Source organism: Drosophila albomicans, chromosome 2L (assembly GCF_009650485.2).
Source record: "Drosophila albomicans strain 15112-1751.03 chromosome 2L, ASM965048v2, whole genome shotgun sequence".
Taxonomy (NCBI): domain Eukaryota; kingdom Metazoa; phylum Arthropoda; class Insecta; order Diptera; family Drosophilidae; genus Drosophila; species Drosophila albomicans.
Genome location: NC_047628.2, coordinates 9818704 through 9841847, shown reverse-complemented (window position 1 = coordinate 9841847; position 23144 = coordinate 9818704). Strand labels below are relative to the sequence as shown.

At 37.4% G+C, this 23144-nt stretch overlaps 3 protein-coding genes across 5 annotated transcripts; all 3 read right to left on the bottom strand.

Annotated features, from left to right (window-relative positions):
• Positions 1-133: 133 nt before the first annotated feature.
• On the bottom strand, positions 134-1496 carry LOC117565307 (ribosomal RNA-processing protein 7 homolog A). Its single transcript, XM_034244345.2, has 2 exons — positions 1211-1496; positions 134-1154 (listed from the first exon to the last, which is right to left on the bottom strand). The coding sequence occupies exons 1-2, from the start codon at positions 1233-1235 to the stop codon at positions 379-381; spliced, it is 801 nt and encodes a 266-aa protein (XP_034100236.1). The 5' UTR covers positions 1236-1496; the 3' UTR covers positions 134-378.
• Positions 1497-6469: 4973 nt separating this feature from the next.
• Positions 6470-22612, bottom strand: LOC117565612 (beta-1,3-glucosyltransferase). Of its 2 annotated transcripts, none has more exons than XM_052002705.1 (7): positions 22165-22612; positions 10325-10461; positions 9821-10235; positions 8958-9090; positions 8579-8732; positions 7910-8439; positions 6470-6637 (listed from the first exon to the last, which is right to left on the bottom strand). In XM_052002705.1, exons 1-6 carry the CDS (start codon positions 22540-22542, stop codon positions 7920-7922), a joined length of 1737 nt encoding a protein of 578 aa, XP_051858665.1. In that variant the 5' UTR covers positions 22543-22612; the 3' UTR covers positions 6470-6637; positions 7910-7919. The 2 variants fall into 2 exon arrangements, with proteins under 2 accessions (XP_051858665.1, XP_034100707.2); XM_034244816.2 differs by lacking the exon at positions 22165-22612 and adding an exon at positions 11100-11576.
• LOC117565613 (uncharacterized) lies at positions 16877-17445 on the bottom strand. 2 transcript variants are annotated; one of them, XM_052002706.1, is made up of 2 exons: positions 17314-17445; positions 16877-17260 (listed from the first exon to the last, which is right to left on the bottom strand). In XM_052002706.1, exon 2 carries the CDS (start codon positions 17190-17192, stop codon positions 16968-16970), a length of 225 nt encoding a protein of 74 aa, XP_051858666.1. In that variant the 5' UTR covers positions 17193-17260; positions 17314-17445; the 3' UTR covers positions 16877-16967. The 2 variants fall into 2 exon arrangements, with proteins under 2 accessions (XP_051858666.1, XP_034100708.1); XM_034244817.2 differs by having other exon boundaries at positions 16879-17242; positions 17314-17444.
• Positions 22613-23144: the final 532 nt, after the last annotated feature.

Here is a 23144-nt window from a genome sequence, read left to right as displayed (position 1 = left end):
TCGGCTGTTGACGCTGATCAAGAATATATATACTTTATAGGGTCGGAGATGCCTCCTTCTACCTGTTACATACATTTCCTGCCGGCACAAAGTTATAATACCCTTCTACCCTATGGGTAGCGGGTATAAAAACAAACGGGCAGTTATCTAAACTATATTTTAAAGTAAAGCTTCTTTCACATTAAATACGCATCTTTAGGCAGCTATTTGTAATCATGAAAGGATGAATGTGTTGATCACTTTAATACACAATAATGCTTTAATTTGTTTACTGCTAGGATATTTTCAGAATTATTATATTTACATATAAACTACTGTTAACATTTCTTTTAAAAATTGTTTTTTTTTTTATATATGTATTTTATTTAAAATGATTCACTAAAAAGGTCTGAATCTTCGCGATTGTTTTAACATTTCAATTTTGCGCTTATCTTCTTCATATTTTTTGCGCAGCTCTACCACATTCTGCATTTTACTTTCGCGTATTTGAAATGTGTAAAAGTTTTTAAGCTCCTTGGTTTTCTTGTCCTTGGCTAACTTGCCTTCCAGACGTCCAATTATTGACTCCTTTTGCTCGAAGCCCGCATTACGGCCATCTTTGCCCACTGTGACCCAACCATCAGCGTCAGCTTCGCTGTTTTTGGCTGCCTCCTGTTCGGCACGCTCCCGTTTATCATAGTCTGCCATATATGCATTTATCTTTGCTTGCGTTTTCGCAACATCCAATATAAACTTGTTCTCGTATTCATCGTGCCACAGTTCCATGCCTGTTTTGATGAGGGATTCACCGCTGCTGTTGTACAAATCAATGCTCTCTATGGCCAGTGCACGGCCAATGCTGCTGCTCTTCTGGAACACAATGTAGGCTACCTTGAACTTGAACGGCGCTTTTGTATTTGAGAACGGAACATCGGTGCCTTCATACCATTTGGCGGTTTCTTCGCGTCCTGGCTTAGCAGCAAATAAAACACTCTCCACGTTGCCTATGCGTTTGAAGAATGTTTCGAGACTCGTTTCTGTGACATATGGGGGAATATTTAACAAAAACAGTGTTCGGCCTTTCGGTTTGTTGGGATCCATAAGACGTATGAAATGCTCCCGCATGTAAATGCTGTGGCAATTTTTCGCTTCAGGTGTCACTTTGAGCGGCACAACTGTAAATGATATTTACGTTAGTTTTATAAAGGTCACTATCTTTATTATATCTCACCTTTATAGCCTTCAATTTCTGTCATTGTGTGGCTTTCTATTTATATTTGACAATACACAAAATTGTAAACACGTTTTGTTTGAAATACACGAACGAGCTGTGTTTGGTAAACAGCTGTTTGCAGAAGCGCAGCCAACTTCATGCATTGCCCGAATGATGGCAACGTTGTTCAGCAACTAAGAATTTAAAACTGTGTGGCAACGCTAAATAGTGTGTGGGCGCTAACTTCAAATCAATAATGTAGACTTTTATTAAGATGTTGGTGTTGACATTCAAAGATAGCATAACATAATTTTTTTTGGAATCACTGAGATTAATTGAATAAAAACGCTATTTCTAAATTTGACTACAACAATTTTTTTTAGTACCTTTCATTTAAGTAATTCAATAGTAGGCAAAAGTTTTTCTTGCTGCTAAATGGCAAATAATTAAACAACCTGGACAGGAGCTGCAACGGAAGCGGCCGAGCCACAACCAAATTGTTTTTTGTAAACTTTGCACGTATTTTAGTTTCGTACGAATTTGTTTTGCCCTGTTGTCCGGCAGCAGTTTTCAACTTGGACTCGTTTGTGCCCGTGAAATGGTCCGAAAACAAAACTGGACACTAGCCACAAATGCAGTAAGCCGCCAGCCCGCCCGCCCTCTCTTAAATGTTCATCTAAGCCAACCTGCGACCAAACCGAAAAGCGGAAGTTTGTCATGCACGTTTGGCTTGCGTTGTGTTCTAGGTCCTCTGAATTGATGCTAATTAATTGAATGTGATTCTTTTTTTGTGTGCTATGATTAAGCATGTTTTGGCCACATTTAAGATTAAAGCCACAACTGGTATGTAATCATTAAAGCACTTGAATATACTTAAGATATATCTCGAAAATTTGCTTGGGACTATTTCGTTTAGATGCTTGTATTCATTAATCAAAATTCCAATGTTCCTAATTGCAGTGGCAATTGTTCAAGTGTTTTTGGACACACACACACGTAGATGGACTTACACATGGACATAAGCAGGCTCTGAGGGAGGACAACCTGGTTGATTGAATAATGCAATTTGAATGTGGTTTGATTTTGTGCAAGTCTCAAGTGTAATTAAATGTGCAAATGAATATGCATTGCAAACGTTGTGCCAAAAGGACAGTTAATTTGATAAACAATATCATCGCTCAAATTTAAATACAACCATCCCCAATAGCTATTCGAACGTCGTAAAATTTCCAAGCCCATAAAGTTCACGTCAAGCGTAGCAAATGAACGCAGTCATAATAAACACAAATTTTGTTTAACTTTTACAGTACGTGCTCGAAATTTCAAATTTTTTTACAAACAGCATAAAAATAATATTTTGAATATTTTAAATATGGCGTGGCGCGTGTTTTACATTTTATAAATTCAACTTGATGCTGAGGCCAGTCCTTAATGCCAAATCCTTGACTAATTAGCGCTTGCGTTGGCTGCGACCAAGGCATTCCAGGCATCCTACCCCCTTTTGCCACATCAGCAGAGATTTTTATGAACTTTCAAGTATCTCACACGTAAAAACAAATGTCGGTCTCGTTGCTTCTTTATGTTACGTGTTTTGAGTGTGTGTAACTTTGCGAAGTCATTAAAAATGTTCGCTTAGCTGATGCGTAGCTGCGAAAGGTTAATTCAAATTATTTATAAACTAAGTCAAAAGACTACAGTGTAGGGTGCTCAACTATATGGCAAATTTTTAGGGAGAAAATTGCGACCACAGCATTTGCATAGATACGAATACATACATACAAATACTTCGTAGATTGACATCTTATGAGTGGCAAGCAGCAAAAAGTTTTGCCTACTTTAAGGCGCAGAAATAATTTCCATTGAGTTTCGTGTTATTGCGGATACGTAATAAATGAGAAGCAACCCAAACGAAACCTTGAATCAGTAGAAACCGGAACGTCTATCGGAACTGAAATTTATTTCAGGTTTATTTGCTGTTTTCCAATTTTCAAAATGGTATAGTATACTAGAAGGCAATGTGTGGATGCGTATGGTCACCTGGGCTAAATCCAAGCTTTTAAATTATGCCAATTGTGCGTAAAAACTTGCAAACGAGGTTTGCCGCACGTATGATTTATGTGCGTTCATTTATGGCACGCAATTTGTGCCACAGGCGAATCAACAAATGTGTTGTGCAATTGAACAGGTCGGAAGCCATTTCTCTGACATTTGAAAATCCCTCGGTGCGGCCATTTACGTCGTCACGTGCAGCAAATTTATTTAGCCATCAACGGTTGCTATGACAAAAGAAAAAAACTTTTCTAAAATGCTTTTTCAACTCTGACTTTTCGCAATGCAATTTATTTTTTATCGCACATTGTAAAAGTTACTAAAAGTTTCGATTATTAAAAATGCAGTAAAAATTAATTTAATTTTTGAATTCATCAAAACGCAATTAAATCATGTGTGTTACACATTTTAATAGTTTGTACGATTTCTTTTCCTTACACGTTCTTGCAAATTTGCTAGGAATAAAATGAATGTCATGTTTAGCCTAGAAGTAGGCAATGCAAAATTTTTTCGAGATTGACGTAATCTCTATGATTTATTTACCCAACTCGTTAATAGCGCTAACATGGCCAGCGTGTAATAAAAGCGCCCAAGAAACCTTATTATATCGGCCACACACATTGACTAACGTGCGTTTTATTAATTATTGTATACCAAAAGAAAGAAGAAAATCGACTGTTTGACATGCTATGCTGGTTGCCTTTCAAATGAGGGTTTTTGCGATAAGAGACTTAGGTAGTATACAAGAAATGAAAAAGGCACAAAAGGTTACCAATTCTGCTCGTTAATTATGGTCAAAATATAAGGAGGCAAAAAAATATATAAATTTGTCAAGAGCCATCGACGACACAGAGAGCGGAATTCTGTGATGTTGTGTTGCGATAAATCAGAGCTTTTTATGTTTGGTAGTTAGCAACAACAAATTACTGGGTATTGTATGTGTTAACCTGATTAATGCACGCACTTATAATATTTAAGAATAACAAAAACAAATGTAAACTATTCATTGAATACTATGATGAGATAAATGTTTATAAATTTAAATGTTCAAAACTTAGATTTTTTAAATTTACTATTAATTTAATATATATGCACTCATACATATAGTATGTACACACAGTATTTTAACATAGCAAAATAATTCCTTGAGAAACAGTAGAAAAATATCCTGCTACTGATGTCATTAGTGATAACACAGACACATTAGAAATAGGCTTCGAGTGCTTGGTCTGGTGTCAAGGCACAGCGTTTTACGCCCTCAGTCATTTATCACAGATACAAGCCGTAAGTGCCGCAAGAAAACCAATTTAAAGTAAATTAGCACAGCGAAGTCGGCGACAACGGCTGTCAAACTGTGTAAACAGTGCTATTAAAACCACACTGGATAAAACTTCAAAAGGGATCGAGTGGGGGAGGAGGGTTAGCGGCCTTGTTTGCGTTCACTGATATATTCTGTGGGTTCAAACGAATGCAGCGCGTTTTGGCTAACTTTACACATGTCTCTGTCGGCTTTAATTCCCTATCAGGTCACGTACAAAGCGCGTGTTTAGCTGTGAGAGTAACTCACATCAAGTCCATTCCTATTCCCATTCCCTTTCTCTTTCCCCTCGAAACTTCCTTCGCCTCTTGACAATTTAACTACCTAGGGGTTGAGGGGTAACGCCAAAGTCTTGGGGCTAGCCGCAAATAGTGCAGACATTGCGCCTAGGAATTTATTGCACGTGGCAAAGTTGCTTCGGATGGGTTCAGTTATTCAGTTGGGTTGCGTTGCTGCACGGAGTGCAGATTAGACCTTTAGATAGACACAAAATGGTTTTTTCCTGAAGTTAAACTTTAGACATGGACACAAATTTATTGCTGGCTAAAAGTGGAAGGATTTCGTTTGAATGAAGTTGCCACTTTCTGGCGTCTTAACTTGATTTCAATGGATTTGTCTTAGGATTTGTTTTCCGTTTCGTGTTTTGTGGCTGAATATTGTCTTTTAGAGAATTACTAGCTTCTGTTCACTTTGAACACAAGCTGTGTATTTATTTCATCATTTCATTTCTATCATTTTCGAAAACTCAAATCAAAAACAACAACATACTTCCAAATCTGTAAATAAAGTAATAAAATAAATGTAAAATTATAAATCTCAATGCTTTAAAAATACTTTGTAAACATCTAGTTGCTTTCATTATCAAATTAAATCATTTGTGATTGTTGTTATTTACTATAAATTAGTAACTAACCTTTCCCAAGTTATTCTGATGGCCATCAAGAGTGCTGACAAAAAGAATTCCAATCTGAAAAGCAACGTTCAACTGACCCGTTATTTCAATGACATAAAACTTTAAGATTTACGGTAGTGCATAGCAATTTCAATAAGATTTTGGCACCTTTCAGTTACTTAAACCTCATTAAATTCAAATTTGAAGAGGAAACTCAAAGAAAAGAGGAGGTAGAAGCATCAACAGTTTACGCTTCATTGAATCTTTCGAGTGGTTTATCCGCCAGTGGTTGGCTTGGCTGGGTTGAATCGAACTGGACTGAATGAATTGAAGGGAACTAAGCTTAACCTAGCTGAATTGAAGTATGCATCTTTGAGATTGTCGGCGATAAACAAACAAAAGCAACTCATTTATCCGCCCATGCCATAATCGATGTGTCAATGGGCACTTAGTGATGCCACCCATGGGTCATGGGGCATACAACATACTTCATTGACGCCGCATGCGGCAAGTGAATCTATTATTCAAATACCAATCAATACTTTTCGCAAGTATCCCAAAGAGGGGAATGAGAGGTTCACAAATTTGGACAACATTGCCAAATGTGAAGTGAAAACAATGTGTCAGTTGATTTTGTCGCGATGACATTTGTAATTGATTTGGTCGAGCATCTTAAATTATTAAACGTTCGTATCGAAACTGTGTTAAGTTCTCAAAGTGACCAGCTTCAGTAGCGGTCGTATAATAATGATTCATATGCAGTCCTTCTGATCAATGTGATAACCAATGGAATGAAATAATATGTTTCTATAAAATGTGAAAATACAAGAACTTACCCAAATAATTTATTAATTCAAAAGATATTTTTTTGAGTTATATGTTAATTTTTTTAACTACATCGTCATATATAAAAATTTAGGCATTTTAACTTTGTTAAAAATTGCTACCGTACAAAAAAACATTAAAAATGTGACACCATTACAAATAATTACTTTTTATTTATATAATATATCTGCTCATTATTTTATCACTTGATATATATACACACATCATCTGAAAGCATTTAATCTTACTTCAATCACTTTGTTTAATATTTTGTGACTAAGAATTTCCATCAAAAGAAAAGTTATATTTAAGTGATCATATACTTTTTTCGACCTTCTTGCTGTCTTTGTTGCTTTCTCATCTGTGAAATACATAAAAAAAAGAACCACACACAAAATGTCAAAAATTGTTAACATTATCTTGAGAATTTCATGCAGCATTTTCTTTTGCATAAAATTAAAGTTTCTCCCTAGTCACAGGACTTAAGGCAACACGAACAAAAACACGCATACGCACACAAGCACGAGTACATACACACAAAGTACATAGAGATTATATGGACATGGGTGTTGCTTGTGGCTACTTGAAAGTAGATTAGACAATGTCACGTCAAAGTCCAGCAGTGGTGGGGATTAACATGAGGGGACATGGGTCTTAGGTGTGTGAAATTCTGGCGTTAATCTTATGCCAAACATCAAAAAGTAAAGTGGTAAAAAAAATGTAAGAAACCCGAGCATTCCCTCCAGCGTTCACTCAAAGTAACAAAATAAAATGAAGCATGCAAAGGTTTTGTTAAAAGTTAAAAATCCCTCACACAATGTTCAACAATATCCTTGGCGATTTGGTAAATAGTTGTAACTGAGTCTGGGAAAGCAAAGCAGGGTTGAGACTTTTTGTTTGTGGAAGCAAGTTGCAGCTTAGCTCAACTTTGCTTTCAATTCCCCCTTGAATATGTTGAATTGTTTTAGTTTTCATTTTCTGTTTAAGTTATGCATTTATATTGTCTTCGTATTGAGTGTTGAAAGTTGATTGAAGTGAATAACAAAATTTCTGATTCGTTTATATAATTAATATGTGATACTACTACTATGTCTTCAATACATATAGCTACACACAATCTAAGTAATAGAAAAACCAATGATGACCAATAAATGTGAATGGAAGCTACGCTAATGGTTTTCTTTATTTTTAACATTTTATTAACTATATTTTTGCAATATTGGAGGAATATATTTAAAGTATTAAATGGTATAGCATTGTTTTAGGGTTGAAATGGAAATCTAAGAGATTAACCCCAATCCTCGTATAAACAGACCTAACCGTCTGAATGAGAACCGCTTTTCGCTAATTAAAGTCTCATGAAGACCGCAACATACACACACACATACAACTAAATGTACCCACACATATGCAGTAAAGATTTTGCAATGCGCAAACCGACAAACTTTTTCGCGATTGAAAATGGAAATTTGTGCGCTTGGCAGCCGCTTGATGGCTGTGGCACCTGGAGTACACTGAATTGTGGACAAGCCACGGCTTTGGGGTGACAAGACTTATCCAACTGTCACAGCCAACAATTTAAGCTAACGAAGGTTTCTAATTATGCTTCAAATACTTTAGTTATGTCACTCACCTGCAACCAACTATAGATCCAGATGCTTTGTGGACCCATCTAATCCTGTTGCCACATTGGCCAGCTGCAGCAGCCCATGTCCACTAAGTGGAATTGGAATTGCCTGCTGATCCTTGCCAGACACATGTCGTAAAGTGGCGTTGTTCAGTGGCTGGCCACCCAGCCACCGTTTATACGTGTGCTCCGGCGTTGTCTGCAAGTATTTGTGGAACGAAATGGGCGCATTTAGTTGCAACACATCCGCAGCATAGTCCTGCGGCCGTGCTTGATGGAAGGCGGAGGCATGCAACGCCGGCACACCCAGCGTCTGCAAACAGTAGCCGAGGATCATGTCATCCGGCGCACTCGGAGAAGGGCAGCTGCAATGCTCCACTATCAGCCGCACAAGCGGCACACTGAGCGCAATCCCAGCGCCACCTGTGTGGTAGTTGAAGCCATCCGGCGCATACAATCGATAGCCATAGCGTTCGCCCAGATAAATGTGGTCCGTGTGATTGTAACAGCTCAGCAGAGCGGCCAATCGAGGCACGCTGAATCAGATTAATGCCACACATTGGAAAGCAATGAAAGAAATAATAACAATAATAATTTTAATTGAATGTGCTGTCAGGCGAGTGAGCTGCATAAAAATCATGGCTCACACACACTTTACTATACGAGTACACACACCTCAGTAGCGTATCATCATCGACGAGCATCAGCCATCGAATGTCCGTTGACTGTCTGATATCCTTGAGGGATAATTGCAAAATTGCCAATGTTTTGGCACAATGTCCAGTTGCAACATTTGGTATCCCGGTGCTGATTGTCGGTATGCTGGCATCTGTTGTGGTTGCCAATTGTTGCCGTTGTCGTTGTTGTCATAGGTCAAATTGTGGAAGATCACAAAGACAAATCAATGAATATTCAATATGGCAGTTGAAGTTAAAGTGAGGCTGTTTGCAGTATATATTTGTCTGTCTGCATTCATGCCCCATGTCCCATACTGTTGCATACACTCATTTGCTTTAATTGTGCTCAACGTTGTCGAGATATTGTGTCGCCTTACCTGCCACATCGCTGTAGTATTTGCGCTCACTGGCATCCTGCGCCCAGGTGCGTTCGATGATTGGTACTCGCTCCTTATGGAATTTTGCACAGGTTTTGATTGCAAAATAGATGTGAGCCCCCGTTGTGTGCACCTGTTTTGTGTTTATGTTTGTGTTTGTGGGCGAAAATCGACAGAGTTTCAGTTTTCGATTGACCATTGTCAGAGAATTTATGGTTATAGCTGCCTAGTCGAATGTTAATTGCTTCAATTGCCTAAAGCTGCACTGATGTTTGCTCTAAATTGTTGTTTCCAAATTGCGAAGTTGCTCCTACTGTATATTCTCTTGCTTTCATTGAAAACTCTCACTGCACTTAACGCAAACAACTTTTCGTTAATATGCAAAACTACAAATCGAAAATGTTTATGTCCGAAATACCAAACTAATTTTTCCACTTTCACTCAGGCTTCTCAAAAAAAAAGAACTCATCTATAACAGATATACAAATGGAGAAAATAGTCTATTTGCAGTGGTCATATATTAGACATATGTAATCAGAATTTAAATAAACGTTCTACAACAATCGGACTATTTGTATTTGTTATATTTTTAAGGCAATAAGTTTTATAGATTATGGGATCTTAATTTTAATGGGTTCTAACGATCAGATCAAATCGTAGTGCTTCAAGATATAAATAAATAGGTAGTTTATCCGGGATCTTAAAACCATATCTGAAATCATACATAATACTATCTTATAATGTTTCAGAACTTGTATCCATCACACATCGAATATTACTGACCCTTGTTTGAGTAAGTCTTACAACTTACAACTCACAACACTCAAGGGGCCAACCATAAATGCATTCATAAATCAACTCACACAATGCTCGACATTCCCAGCAGCCGTTTCAGGAGTTGCATGCAACATACAAGACACCAGCTTCGGCTTCAACTTCGACTTCGTTGTTATTGTTCGCTTGCCTTTCGGCGTCTCTGGAGATGGGAACTCTCCATAGCAGGCTGGCGACAAGTTCGCCGAGGGACAAATGTAGGCAGCACTTTTCAAAATTATTCTGCGCTGTAACAAGTCTTTTTCGACACTGTTTCTGCTGCTATCATCATCATCATCATCATCATCATCATCATCATCATCATCATCATCATCTTCATCATCATTTGGCAATGAAGGTGCTAAATTATCGAAAATGAATCGGGCCAACTCATGTGCTGCATCTATGGCGAATTCGCTGTGCCTGGTGACATTTTGGGGATTAGCAGCAACAAGTTCGACCAGGCTGCAAACGCAAATGCAAATTCATGTTCCATGATGAGTAATGGGCATCACCTTGTTGCAGTAGTTCCCCTCACCCCCCGCTGAACTTACCTGCGGAGTAAAACACCTGTGAAAACAACGCCAGAGCTCAGCATTGGATACGGGAACCAAGTTGGATTCTTGTAGTGAGCAAAATGATGCACTATTGTTGCCTCAGCATCATATAAGGCGTGTCCGTAGTAGGCCATCTGAAAATTATGGAAACAAGCGTAAGTATTGCAAAATGTAAGCCAATGCTAAATTTGATAAATATCTCGCAACCTTTTTGAGCCAATTTGTCATATGTTACAAATCTACACATTTAAGAAAATTGTTTTTTAGACCTTCACATTAAAAAAAGGGTCTATTGCAAAAAAAGCGTAACAGGCAAAGTAAATATCATTTTCAACTTTTATAACCGAATATGTGTATATTTTGAATAATATTTGCCCCTTTCACTCTGTACGTATGAATACTTGCATCTCATCAACTATAAAAGACAAGGATACCGAACTAATTTACAATTTTATTTTTAATATATCTTCCGAATTCCATCATAGTAAGAACTAAATCCGGCATTTGTTAAGACAAACTTTAAGTTCGAATGACCATTACGAGTCCATTACAGCCAATATTTACGACTGTCTTCTTAATAGATTTTATTTTATTTTAGACTGCAAATATGTAAAATATCCACTATAGCATTAAACTAAAAAATGCTTGAAATCAGAGCTTGGTTAATTTTTGAGTAAACTAAAGATTTTTTTGCTCTTTTCCTAATTAATCAATCTTCTTTCTTGTTGTATAACTTAATTGCGTAAGCTTTGTTTTGGCGACGGCAACGCACCTCTTGGGCATCCTGGCGATTTAGCTGGTCGAGCAGAGCACGCAGGGAGGACACGTTCGTGTTTTGCTGACACCAAATAATCCATTCGGTGTTGGCATTTAGCAGACGTGTCTGGCTTCGCAAATGTGGCAACGCGTCGAGCAGTGTCCAGTAATTGAATAGTTCATGCATTATGTGAACCTTAATGGCGTAATCATAATCCATTGGGATCATCTCGGTTATTTGCTGCTGTTGTTGCCACAGATTCTCTTCCAGTTTTCGGCAATTCTTTAATCCCTCGTGTGGACAAGAGATAACGAATAGAATTTCGCGACCATGGCACAAGTAATCAAAACACAATGTAAACCAAATTAGCAATAAAAGATGCTTAGATTCCATAGTGTACACCAATTCTTATTTAATTATACATTTTTGGAAATATATTTTGTTCCGTCAAAATTAGACAGAATTTGGAATTGACTTTAAATCGCGTTATCCATTACTCGAATGTAGCGACGTGGTCTGAATGCGACTTCACTGATGAACGTTCAAAAACGTACTGAAGCAACTTTGACTGTGATTTCTATTTTGGCGCAAACGGAAACCAAATATATCTGAGCTATAGAAATGCGCAGGCGCCAAAGTTACAAAGTTTTTATGAATGAAAATAGCTTGTATGCAACAGTTGGCAAAGCACTGACAATGACACTGAATACAGTTTGTGCAGGGTGTGAGTACGATTTATTACACAAAATTTAACATCGTTTAAGTTTTTAGCCCCGTTGCCATTTATTTTGTTGCCCTTTTTTTGTCGTTTCTATTACTCTCATTAGGATTTAATGAAGTCATTTGAAATAGGCAAATTTTGGTCCGATGGTAGGAAATATTTCTTTTAAATTAAACATTCATTTCAATCTGCTGCTTATATGTATCATACGTATATAGCAATAGGCTAATCAATGCAGCCTTATCGACACATTTGTTACTTTATTAGGTTTTCTAGTTGTGTAAGCTGAAACCATTGAAATTATTTGTTATTTATTATATTATATTAATCGAGCAAAAGCAATGCTGTAATTCTGTCCTATACCTTGCTTTTAGACTTTTTTAACCTATTTCAAATTTTGTAGTTCTCGAATAGTCTTCTTCTTCTAAAATAGTATATTATATATATATACATTTAAGTCAATTTTAAGTTTTATTGTCAATAGCCTAAGCATTGGTTAAGAAATCGAATTAGTTGTTACTTATGGTTCAACACTTGCTCTTTAAAAGTTCTCAGTTGCTAAATAAAAGAAGCTTAAACATCACATTTAATTGCAATGTTTTGAAATGGTGTGCCAGAAAGAATTGTGTCGATGCGAATCGCCACCTGTGCTGGGAAAAGCTTTGAAATTAAGCCAATTGTGCGTAAAAACTTTCAGTCTAGGTTTGCCACACGCATGATTTATGTGTGTCCATTTGTGGCACACAATTTCTGCCGCAAGCGAATCAACAAATGTGTTGTACAATCGACCAAGTCGGCAATCATTGCCACATTTCGAAATTCGTTGCTACAGCCTTGAATTCGTCCTGTGCAGAAAATTCACTAAGCCATCTATTTTTTGTGTAATAAAAACAAAACATTTCTAACATGTTCTCTAAACGAATACGATACGATAATATTTTTGCAATGAGTTATGAAAAGATTGTGTATTTTGTACCCAAAAATATATGCAAACATTTCTTAATAACATTACAGTACGTTAAAGGTATAGACTACTACTCGAAGTTGTTACTAATCAGAAGTTCGCTTCTATATTGAAAGTGGAAACTAGCTCAAAGCAACCTACGTATCTTAAATTCTTTCATAATACTACTGATTTGTATTTTTTATTTAATAATTTTTTTATATTTTGAATGTATGTACTATATGTATAATTAGTTTCAGATGTGATAGCAGGTAATAGTTAAATTATTAGTAAAATACAAATTTTTAACAATAATCAAAGTGTCTAGAATAAAGAAAAATTTTTACAGAATCACTGAATATTTTACATTTGTATAGCATAGTTTGTAATAGGAATGCTAAGCAGTTGAAATTAATCTTAAATTACTGTGATTTACTCGACCGAAATGCGTTAACAACTTGAACGTAATCCAGAGAATTTCAAAGGCGCCAATAATCCATGCACAGCCTTAAAGATTTTATTGCTTTGCTGATTAATCGGTCAAACACTTTGACTAACGTGCGCTTCATTAATTATGCCAAGTGAAAAGAAAAACTTTTCGACTGGTCGCGCATTCTCATTAGTTGACATGCCACGCCCACAGGGCAAATGCCGTAAGCTGCTTGCCACAAGCTGCTGGCCACTCAGATGGCATTGTTGCGATAAGCAGCCAATATTGCGAACAAGCAACGGGACCATGCGACTGGACTCTGGCTGCAAAACTTGCACAAAAGGTTAAAAACTTTGCTCGTTAATTATGGCCACAATGTGAGTGGGCAAAAAAGGAAATTTGTCAAGAGCCAGCGACGTCGTCAATGCTGAGTGTTGGCTATTTGTAATTTATGCTGCATTAATTTTTATTTACCAATTTATTAACTTACCAGCGTGCACAGCAGGAAAAACTCCAGCTGCAGATGCCATTAGTGATAACAAAAACACATTTCAAATAAGCTTGGACGTCTCATTGAGGGGTTTTGGGTCAAGGGCTTCCTGTCATTTATCACCAAAACAACCAGCGATTGCCGTAAAAGCCAATTTAAAGCAAATTAGCGCAGCGAACTCGGCGACAACGGCTGTCAAACTGTGTAAACAGTGCTGCTCAAACCTCACCGGAAATAACAACTAGAGGTGGGCACGGGCCGGGCTTTTTTTCGTGGCCCGCGGGCTTACACAGGCCCGGAGCGGGTTCGGGCGGGCCCGGGCCTTATAATTAAGATTCGTACGGGCTTCGTGCGGGCCCGGGCCTTAGAAAAAAGGCCCGGCCCGTAAAAACCCGAAATAGGCCCGTAAAAGCCCGAAGTAGGCCTGAAACAATTTTGATTTGATCGAATTAGAACCGCCATTTATCGCATTTTAATTGCTTATCGATGCTACTATTGATTTGGTTATACAATATTTTACTTGTTTGCACACCACTAATTAAAAATTGGCGGCCTATTGTGAAATTATCAAATCTGTGGGCCATAGTTTAAATGAAAAACGCACTAGGCTAAAAGCAAAAATGTAGAAAAAATTTTATTTTTAAATAAAAATATGAATTAATTTGTTTTTCATTAAATACATAACAATATTCAATATAAATACCTTAATAAATATATATATGTATATATAAATTACATGTCTTTTGAATTTCCTTATATGTGTAAATAAGTTTCGTGCCGGGCCGGGCCGGGCCGGGCCTTAGTGAAAAAGTTTCGTGTTCGGCCGGGCCGGGCCTCTCAAAAAAGAGTTTGTTTTCGTGCGGGCCCGGGCCTTAAAATACAGGCCCGCGCCCACCTCTAATAACAACGTTAGGGCGTTGAATTTGTTTCCTTTTGCGGTGGGTTCAAACGAATGTGACACAGTTTAACCAACTATTCACATGCTCCTATGCTGGCTCTAATTCCTTATCAGATCACGTACAAAGCACGTGTTTAACTGTGAGAGTAACTCACATCAAGCCCATGCTCATTGCCATTGAAACTACGTTCAACACTTGACAATTCCTTCCTTGGAGACGAGAGAGAGAGAGGCAACGCCTTAGTCTTGGGACTAGCCACAAATAGTGCAGACATTGCGCCTAGAAATTTATTGCACGTGGCAAGTTGGTTAAGACGGGTTCAGTTATTCAGTTGGGTTGCGTTGCTGCACGAAGTGCACATTAGACTTTTTGATAGACCCTAAATGATATTTTCTTCGAGTTAAACTTCAGAGATGGCCACAAATTTATTGTTGACTAAGAGTGCAAAGATTCAGTTCGAACAGAGATACCTACTCTTGAGCATTCTAACTTAATCTTAATGGATTTGTATTCAGACTTGATTTGGTTTGTGAAATGATTTGAGTGCTTTAAATAGAAACCGACTAATATCCATAAAATAATTAATATTTGAATTGATGATTGCATTCAATTCAATCAAGATGCAATCAGAAATATGTAATTATTAAAGTATCAGTTGTTGATCTAAATTCCAAATAATAGTATCCACAACTAGAATAAATTCAATATAGAATCCGAGGTCAACCATAAGCATCATTTGAATTACTTGAAACTATAAAGTGCAAAGCAATTTCAATGGCTTTTTGGCACCTTCCAGTTACTTAAACGTCATTAAATGTAAATTTGTGCAAAAAGCAACTCGAGCAGAGCTCTGCTTCATCCTGATTGGGGCATCAACAGTTTACGCTCTATTGCATTTTTGGAGTGTTTTATCCGTCGCTGGTTGGCTGCACTGGACTGAATGAATTGAACGAAACTAAAGCTCGACTGAACTGAGATGAATTGAAGTGTGCATCTTTGAGATATTCGGCGATAAACAAACAAAAGCAACTCATTTATCCGCCCATGCCCCCAATCGATTGGCATTGAGGCCACCCAGCCATGCGACATGGGGCAAGCCAAGTACTTCATTGACACCGCAAGCAGCAAATACATCTATTATTCAAATACCAATCAATACTTAAACTTTTCGCAAGTGGCCAAAGGGGCGCCGAGGTCGTCAATGCGGACGACATTGCCAAAGAGGTGCAAAATAATATGACTTTTGATTTGGTCGCGTTGACAGTTGTAATTGCTTGTGGTTATTTAATCTGACAACTTCAATTATTAAAGGCTCCGTTGAAACGTTGTGGTAACTGGCAATAACATTTAAATTACTGCTTCTAATATTTATCAAAGTTCTTGATTTGTTGATTAACTTTTAGCAAACAAAAATATGAATAAAACAATAAAGCTCATTGCAAGAAGTATTCTAGTTATTTATAGAATTCATGCTTGCAAAAAATAGTTATAGCATTTATCTTGTATTCAGAGTACACAAAATTTAAAAAGTAATGAAAAAAAAAAAATAAAATCTATCATAAAATCATCAATCCTATTACAAACATTTCCTGTAAACACAAAGTTTTAAAATTCTGCTTCCTTATGGGTAGCGGGTATAAAAACGAACCATCGCTTCAAGTGAGTAGTAAGTGAATTTAAATATTAGTAGGCAAAATTAATAATAAAATATTATATATTAACGTATATATGTTCATAAAGAAAACTTTTAATTTGCTTAAATTAAAAAAGGAAATTAAATTTCACTAGAGTTTTATCGTAATAATATGTTATGCTTAGTAAAAGCACTGATATTTTGATAGAATTGAAAAGATGTTAACGAAACTTAAGCAAGTCTATTAAAAATTATAATGCGCATATCTTAGCGATGCACTTAACTATCTTTGCAATTAAACGAATTATCTTGTGCTTGAAAACTTGTAAATGGTTGGACTTCTTAATATACTACTTTACTCTACTTTAATCGAGCACCTCTCAACAGCCTGGTCTCTGCTTTGTGCTTGTGTTTCTGATTCTGTTTATTTGCTCTGTTTGTCGCTGTCTGCAGTCTGCAGTCGGTTGGTCAACGCGACACTCGAGTTGCTTATCTCTGGATGGCAGAGTCACAGCCAGACTCAAACTCAGACTGGGCAAGCAGACGCTGAAAACACATTCTCGTCTCTTGTCTACGGTGTGTTGCATCGTGTCCTAATTAGTTGCGGATTTTTTCAATGAATGCGAAGCAACCGCTGCATGCGGCATGCTGCATGGCTCTGCGACAAATAAATTTAATTACCAACCAAGTTGCCGTTAAATAAATACTACATTTACTTTACATATATAAAAGTGTCTAAGTATGTATGTTATGTACATGTGTATATTTCAACGCCACGCGTAATCATCTTCCTCCGATTCTGTGTAATCCACTGGCACATTCTTGTCTCCGTCCTCGTAGCCATCGTCATAGTAGCTGTCATCGTCATCTTCTTCCAAGGATGCTGCCTGTCTGGGACCAACAAAATTGATAGCACTTTGTGGAGGCAGTTGTATTTTGGCCAAATTTCGTTGCTTCTGGTGTTTGTAGGCTTGAAACAGCACTGGCTCCATGGGATCGCTCGGGCTCCAGGGCAATGCACTGACTGCGATCGTCCACAGCACTTAGAGATGAAGTTATACTTCGTTATCGATATCAAATATTTGTTATATGGTGCCTATAATCCTTACTCACCCAAACAAAGCAACACAACTGATATCTGCATTTTCTAATATTGAACTGTCTCATTTCTTTGAAATCAATTTCGTTTTTATACCAAAGCTTCGAATAGTTTTCATTATACCCTTTCTATCGATAGATGCTAAGGGCTCAAAGAGCACTTTGTTAAGGAAAACTTTCAGAATTTAAAATATTTTCAAGTTGAAATTTACATTAAGAATTTGACTTAAGTTTAAACTATAGAACTATTTATTTTTTGGTGGTTTATCAATGTACGAAAACATATTTTTGTTGTGGAAAACTATGTTTAACATTACTTAAGAAAATTATAAAGAGTCTGTAAGAGTATTTAATTTTCGGTGTGTACCTCATTATCTGTTTATGCTTTATTTTATGAGCATTGGAATGAAAGTAAAAGTTTCTAACCTTTTCTTTACTTTATGATTGTACGATAATTTTATATATGTTTCTTTTTACAGTCACCATTAATTAAATGCATGTGTTGACTACTTTATTTGAGCACAGGGTTTTGGATAACCTTTTCTCATTTCTCTTAAACTGTAAAAGTTTAGATAAACTGCATCTGCATTTGTTGTTTTTGATGCTTGCTCATCTGTGAAATACATAAAAAGAACCAGCAACCAGAAAATGTCAAAAATTTTCAGATTATCTTGAGACTTCATGCAGCATTTTCTTTTTCTTTAGCATAAAATTACAGTTTGTCCGCAGACAGGACTGAAGGCAACACCAACACCATTACATAGACATGGGTGTTGCTTGTGGCTATTTGAAAGTAGATTAGATGGAACACGCACAATGTGACATCAGAAAAGGTCCGGCAGGAGCGTAAGTTGGGCGAGATGTGGGTCGTCTGTGTGTATGAAATTCAAGCGTTAATCTTACTCCAAACATCAAAAAGTTAAACCACAAGAAAATTTAAGTAACCCCAACTTCACACAAAGACACACAATGAAATGAAGCAGGAAAGAGAAATTGTTTAAAAAGATATCCCTCATACAATGTGCAACAAAATCCCAAATGATTTAGAAAATAGTTTGTGCCTCAGTCTAGGTCTGAGCGGTCGAGCTACGGTTGGGACTTTACAGTTTGTCGAAGCTCCGTTCAGCTCTGCTCTCAATTCCCCCTTGAATTGCCACAATTGTTTTAGTTTTCATTTTCTGTTTGAGTTTTACATTTAAAATGTTTTCACATTCAGTGCTGTGAGCTTATTGAAAGCTAACATGATTGATCCAAGTATAAAGAACGCTCCAGTCTCACTTATGAATTTTATCAGAGAATTAGGTATTCCTAAAGTAAGAAAATTGTTAATTGCCAGCTTGTAATACCATTCACCATTCACATAAAAGTGAATATAATTAAAATTTCTTTAATTTCATTTTGTAGTCAGCTAACACAAAACCAAAGGATTAACCCCAATACTCTACTCTGTATAAACAGATTCAATCTGCTGTCGCAAAGTTGCAAATGGCGACCGCATTTCCACTAATTAAACTGACACGAAGGTTGCTCAACACCCGACTTACACACCTAAAAAACAAGGTGTGCGAAAAGTTGCACACACATTTGCTGATAAAATATGGTAAAAGGGTTTTGCAATGTGCCATTGAGAAACTTTTTCCCGTTTAAGAACAGAAAATTTGTGTGCCTGTCAGTTACTTGATGGCTGGCTGCATTTGAAGCTGGAGAAGATTGCATTTCGGACAAGCCACGGCTTTGTGGTAACAACATTTATTCAACTGCCACAGCCAGAGAGTTCTAGCTGACAGAGATTTACAATTAACCCTTAAATATTTTAGTCATACCACTCACCTGGCTAGAGATCCAGATGTTTTGTGGAGTCATCCAAGGCTATATTGGCCAACTGTAGCAGTCCATGACCACTCAGCTCCATTGGAACTGACCGCTGATCCTTGCCAGACACATGACGTATAGTAACGTTGTCCGGTGGCTGGCCACCCAGCCATCGTTTATACGTGTGCTCCGGCGTTGTCTGCAAGTATTTGTGAAACGAAATGGGCGCATTTAGTTGCAACACATCCGCAGCATAGTCCTGCGGCCGTGCTTGATGAAAAGCGGAGGAATGCAACGCCGGCACTCCCAGCGCCTGCAAACAGTAGCCGAGGATCATGTCATCCGGCGCACTCGGAGAAGGGCAACTGCAATGCTCCACTATGAGCCGCACAAGCGGCACACTGAGCACAATCCCAGCGCCAACTGTGTGGTAGTTGAAGCCATCCGGCGCATACAATCGATAGCCATAGCGTTCGCCCAGATAAATGTGGTCCGTGTGATTGTAACAGCTCAGCAGAGCGGCCAATCGAGGCACGCTGAATCAGATTAATGCCACACATTGGAAAGCAATGAAAGAAATAATAACAATAATAATTTTAATTGAATGTGCTGTCAGGCGAGTGAGCTGCATAAAAATCATGGCTCACACACACTTACTATACGAGTACACACACCTCAGTAGCGTATCATCATCGACGAGCATCAGCCAACGAATGTCCGTTGACTGTCTGATATCCTTGAGGGATAATTGCAAAATTGCCAATGTTTTGGCACAATGTCCAGTTGCAACATTTGGTATCCCGGTGCTTATTGTCGGTATGCTGGCATCTGTTGTGGTTGCCAATTGTTGCCGTTGTCGTTGTTGTTGTCGTAGGTCAAATTGTGGAAGATCACAAAGACAAATCAATGAATATTCAATATGGCAGTTGAAGTTAAAGTGAGGCTGTTTGCAATATATGTTTGTCTGTCTGCCTTCATGCCCCATGCTGTTGCAGACACTCATTTGCTTTAATTGTACTCAACGTTGTCGAGATATTGTGTCGCCTTACCTGCCACATCGCTGTAGTATTTGCCCTGCCTGGCATCCTGCGCCCAGGTGCGTTCGATGATTGGTACTCGCTCCTTATGGAATTTTGCACAGGTTTTGATTGCAAAATAGATGTGAGCCCCCGTTGTGTGCACCTGTTTTGTGTTTATGTTTGTGTTTGTGGGCGAAAATCGACACAGTTTCAGTTTTCGATTGACCATTGTCAGAGAATTTATGGTTATAGCTGCCTAGTCGAATGTTAATTGCTTCAATTGCCTATAACTGCACTAATGTTTGCTTTAAATTGCTCTTCCAAAATTGAGCACTCAACTTTCATTCACTCCAACTTCTAGTCAGGAAGTAGGTTTGCACAAAACCAAAATATTTATACATTTTTAGCTAGTGTCAGGAATTCTAGGCTAATTATTGCTCTTCCATTTAGGCTTGTCATAGGAAAAAGAATTCACATATGACAAACAGAAAAATTATGAATTTATTATCAAACCCCATTTTAAGTCAGATAATAGTTTGAAATTGAAATATTAAATGGATAATTACTTCATTTTGGTAATAATTTGCTTATAAATGTTATATATTTTTTCAGTAAATGTTTAAGAGTTTATATTATTAAATAAGTAAGGTATTAGGAATACAAAAACTATATTATCACAGCTGTAATCTTATTTTCAAAAACTTTAAATTTGCATCCATCACGTATCCAAAATTACTGACCCTTGTAAGTCTTGCAACTTACAACTCACAACACTTAAGGGGCCAACCATGAATGCATTCATAAATCAACTCACACAATGTTCGACAATCCCAGCAGCCGTTTCAGGAGTTGCATGCAACATACAAGACACAGGCTTCGGCTTCAACTTCGACTTCGTTGTTATTGTTCGCTTGCCTTTCGGCGTCTCTGGAGATGGCAACTCTCTAGACCAGGCTGGCGACAAGTTCCCCGAGGGACAAATGTAGGCAGCACTTTTCAAAATTATTCTGCGCAGTACCAAGTCTTTCTCGACACTGTTTCTGCTATCATCATCATCATGAAGGAGCAATGAAGGTGCTAAATTATCGAAAATGAATCGGGCCAACTCATGCGCCGCATCTATGGCGAATTCGCTGTGCCTGGTGACATTTTGGGGATTAGCAGCAACAAGTTCGACCAGACTGCAAATGCAAATGCATGTTCCATGATGAGTTATGGGCATCACCTTGTTGCAGTGGTTCCCCTCACCCCCCGCTGAACTTACCTGCGGAGTAAAACACCTGTGAAAACAACGCCAGAACTCAGCATTGGATACGGGAACCAAGTTGGATTCTTGTAGTGCGCAAAGTGATGCACTATAGTTGCCTCAGCATCATACAAGGCGTGTCCGTAGTAGGCCATCTGAAAATTATGGAAGCAAGAGCTTAAGCTAACACATAAGAAATAGCAAAAAAAAAGGATAAAATTTGATAAACATCTTGCAACCTTTTGTCATATGTTACAAATCTACACATTCAAGAAAATTGTTTTTTAGACCTTCACATTAAAAAAAGGGTCTATTGCAAGAAAAGAGTAACAAAGTAAATATCATTTTCAAATTTTATAACCGAATATGTGTATATTTTGAATAATATTTGCCCCTTTCACTCTGTACGTATGAATACTTGCATCTCATCAACTATAAAAGACAAGGATACCGAACTAATTTACAATTTTATTTTTAATATATCTTCCGAATTCCATCATAGTAAGAACTAAATCCGGCATTTGTTAAGACAAACTTTAAGTTCGAATGACCATTACGAGTCCATTACAGCCAATATTTACGACTGTCTTCTTAATAGATTTTATTTTATTTTAGACTGCAAATATGTAAAATATCCACTATAGCATTAAACTAAAAAATGCTTGAAATCAGAGCTTGGTTAATTTTTGAGTAAACTAAAGATTTTTTTGCTCTTTTCCTAATTAATCAATCTTCTTTCTTGTTGTATAACTTAATTGCGTAAGCTTTGTTTTGGCGACGGCAACGCACCTCTTGGGCATCCTGGCGATTTAGCTGGTCGAGCAGAGCACGCAGGGAGGACACGTTCGTGTTTTGCTGACACCAAATAATCCATTCGGTGTTGGCATTTAGCAGACGTGTCTGGCTTCGCAAATGTGGCAACGCGTCGAGCAGTGTCCAGTAATTGAATAGTTCATGCATTATGTGAACCTTAATGGCGTAATCATAATCCATTGGGATCATCTCGGTTATTTGCTGCTGTTGTTGCCACAGATTCTCTTCCAGTTTTCGGCAATTCTTTAATCCCTCGTGTGGACAAGAGATAACGAATAGAATTTCGCGACCATGGCACAAGTAATCAAAACACAATATAAACGAAAATAATAATATGAGAGGCTTCAATTCCATTTTTTTTAATTATTTTCAAATTTTCCTATTCACATTTTTTGTCTTAATTTCTGTTAAAACTGACCCGACGTAGTATGACTGCGACTAGGGTAATGAACGTTCAAAAACGTACTGAAGAAACTTTGATTTTGGTTGCAGTTTTGGCGCAAAGGAAACCCAAATAAAAAGAATGCGCAGGCGCCAAAGTTACGTAGTTTTTTATGAATGAAAATGGATTGTGCGCAACAGTTGGCAACTCAAAATGGCAATGACAATGAAAACAATGTTTGTCCAGTTGTACGCATTGAGATTTTCCTACACATTGCAGCAGAATGGTAAGCATGTTATGATAACAAGTCCATTATGTTAGCGACAGAAATTTATAAAGTTGAAAAAAAAATGGTTAAAATTAAAAATCATTTGTAGTCGTTAATGCTCAAAGCTGAAACTTTTATTTACCAATTTATTAATTATCGGTTTAATTTAATTTAAATAATATATTATTATTGTGACATTAGCAGTAAATTAAGTCCACGAAGTCAGCAACAATGATTCTCAAACGGTATTCAAAGCTCGCCTATTCAAACATACATAAGTTAACACTGTAATATATCGGAAAAATT